This window comes from Antrostomus carolinensis, unplaced genomic scaffold (genome assembly GCF_000700745.2).
Source record: "Antrostomus carolinensis isolate BGI_N321 unplaced genomic scaffold, ASM70074v2 scaffold28537, whole genome shotgun sequence".
In the NCBI taxonomy this organism is placed as follows: domain Eukaryota; kingdom Metazoa; phylum Chordata; class Aves; order Caprimulgiformes; family Caprimulgidae; genus Antrostomus; species Antrostomus carolinensis.
The window spans coordinates 14,865-17,466 of NW_010328615.1; the positions used below are offsets into that span (position 1 = coordinate 14,865).

Consider the following 2,602-nt stretch of genomic DNA (forward strand, 5'->3'; position numbering starts at 1 on the left):
AGTGGAAGGTGTCCCTGCTGATGGCAGGGGGGTTGGAACTGGATGATCTTTAAGGTCCCTTCCAATCCAAACCATTCTATGATTCTATGATAATAAAAATCTACTAGCACTTCACACGTTCTGTGCCATTTTATAATGCAGTTTATAGTGTTCATCAATAAAAATAGCTCATGACGAAATCCTTCATCTCATGATCGTATAGTATAACATTGATTCAAAAGAGGTAAACAAGGAAGTAAGAAACTGCACTAGCACTGAATTATTTCCAGTACCAACAGCTAGGAGGCATGCATTAACTGGATACCATCAACTTCAGTCTCACTCTTTTATCTTCATTTAAGAAAAATAAAACTTCTAATCTGGAAACTCCCCTAACATTTCACTCTTTCAGCTGACTGCAGATAAAATACTTGTAAATACAACAGAAAAAGAAGAGTTGAGTAATCAGTACTATATAGGATATGTAATTACCATATAAAAGTTGATTCTGTTCCTTTAGGAACTGGATGCATAAATTTCCTGGCTTTTGCACTACAATCTTTTTTTTCTCCACAGATGATTTGTAACTTTCATGTCACGTTTATAAAACAAAACCAAACGAAACTTCATGCATTTTAAAGGACCTTTCTTACATATCATAGTGAGGAAACATGGTCCACTCTATTTCGTGTCAAGTAGTATTACAAAATAACAACTGACCTCTTGATTTTAAAATTTTGAATCTGATGTAATTAAAAAAAGTAATACTTGATGTTAAATTTCAAGATAAAGAGATGCCCATATAAAAGGTCTGGGCCATCATGGAGCACTGAGTCCTTCCCAGTTTCATGCCTGTTATTTCAGAAGCAATAACAAATAATGCATTTATGGCAGAAGTATCAGATCCAAAGACTGAATTTCCATTGCTATTAAAAATATAAAAGAAACCAGAAGTATAAAAACTGATGCATAGATAAAAAGTTAGTGATTAAGAAACAAGGAACAGAAGTCTGCTCACTTTTAATAACTGCAAAAACTGACGTTGAGCAAGATTTTTTTACAATTCTCTTACTGGCACTTGAAATAAAGCTTTTGAAAAGTATAGTGTAAAAATTCTTAATTGTTTATTGTTTTGAAAAATTAAATTAGGCATTCCAGGTTTTTTAAGGTCTTGACAATCTCTTTTACAGATGCATAGAATCTGCACAGTTTGCATGAAAAATACGTCGTTTCAGTTAACAACAAACAACTACAAAACAGTAGAGGATCACACACAGTCTCCAAGTTTCTTTCTTTCTTCAAATTGTTTGTCCACTGCAAGTGAAAGAGCCTGAAGAAACGTCGTCATTGTAACACTGGGGGACTGAAAGTAAGAGAACATTTTGTTAGACACACTACAGCGACAGGCATACTTAATATTTTACATAAAACCGCAGTATTTAAAAGAGGAGTATTTGACTTCCATGTCACACAATTTTCAAAATGCCACAAAACATATAAGTGCTGGTTTATTTTAAACCAGTCAGCATTGGAAAGTCAAAGTCAAGCTATGCAAAGTCTTGAATCAATCACTATTACTGTGGATTTGCTTCAAAAAAGTTTTTTAACAAATTATTACTGTTTATAAAGTGGCAGAGGGTTTTCTTTCAGCAAGAAATTATCAGGGAACCAATATCAATGTTCTGTGCAAGATTTAATTAAAAGTAGAATGCTGTTGGACATCCCACCCGTCTTCTTCAATCTCATTTTAAGTTATGAGCAGCACAAAATTGTGTGTTTCAGTCTAAGGCGCTGCAGAAACAGTGCAATTTGTATTTCAAAGGGGATTTAGGCCCAATCTTTTACTTCAGGCACTGTCCAAATGTCCTCCCACCTGTCTCAAAAGCAAACCAAAATATAATGAATAGAATAAACTTACTTGAATATAAAGTGCATGTGCTAGGAAAGGAAGTTTTCTCAGGACCCGGCCACTAAGACCTTCACTTCTTCTACAGTAAAACAGAGACAAATGCTACTTAAATACTAAATATCCACAAAGAAGATCTTAATGTCTTAAAAGAAGATTTTCCCTTTATCTGTGTTTCTTCCATAAGTTTCTCTAAAAAAACCCTCAAACCACAATTCAGCAGGTCACTTGCAGCACTTTAGCACAAGCAGGAAGCAAACAGACAACTTCAGGCTACGGGAGGCTATACGGCACAGAAAAGCAGGGACACAGGAACAGCATAGTCACACTTGCCTGCCATAGCATCCGTCCTGTCCTTCACACCACTGGGCCACGTTTCATTAATCTGGGGGAATGACTACACTGGAAGGGTATGGTACAGACATAACCTGCCATCCACACTTGGAAAGACTTGAAAAATTTATTTTGAAGGCTGAACCTCATGGCTACTGCTTCCCTCCTTCTCCTCCCCCTCTGCTCTGCCCTGCTGAGGCCACATCTGCAGTACTATGTCCAGTTCTGGGCTCCCCACTTCAAGAGGGACAGGGATCTTCTGGAGAGAGTCCAGGGGAGGCTACAGAGATGATAAGGGGCTGGAGCATCTGCCTGACGAGGAGAGGCTGAGAGAGCTGGGACTGTTCAGCCTGGAGAAGAGCAGCCTGAGAGGGGATCTGATCA

General features: G+C 37.7%; 1 protein-coding gene across 1 annotated transcript in view; it reads right to left on the minus strand.

Moving 5' to 3' along the window:
* Nucleotides 1–1,084: 1,084 nt before the first annotated feature.
* The window catches only part of TRIP13 (thyroid hormone receptor interactor 13), a 13,874-nt gene continuing 12,356 nt past the window's right edge, over nt 1,085–2,602 (minus strand). The window contains exons 12-13 of the mRNA XM_010172313.2: nt 1,898–1,967; nt 1,085–1,342 (exon numbers count right to left, since the gene is read on the minus strand). Of these exons, the coding sequence (XP_010170615.1) occupies nt 1,247–1,342; nt 1,898–1,967 (166 nt within the window). The 3' untranslated portion in view covers nt 1,085–1,246. The remainder of the gene's footprint in view (nt 1,343–1,897; nt 1,968–2,602) is intronic.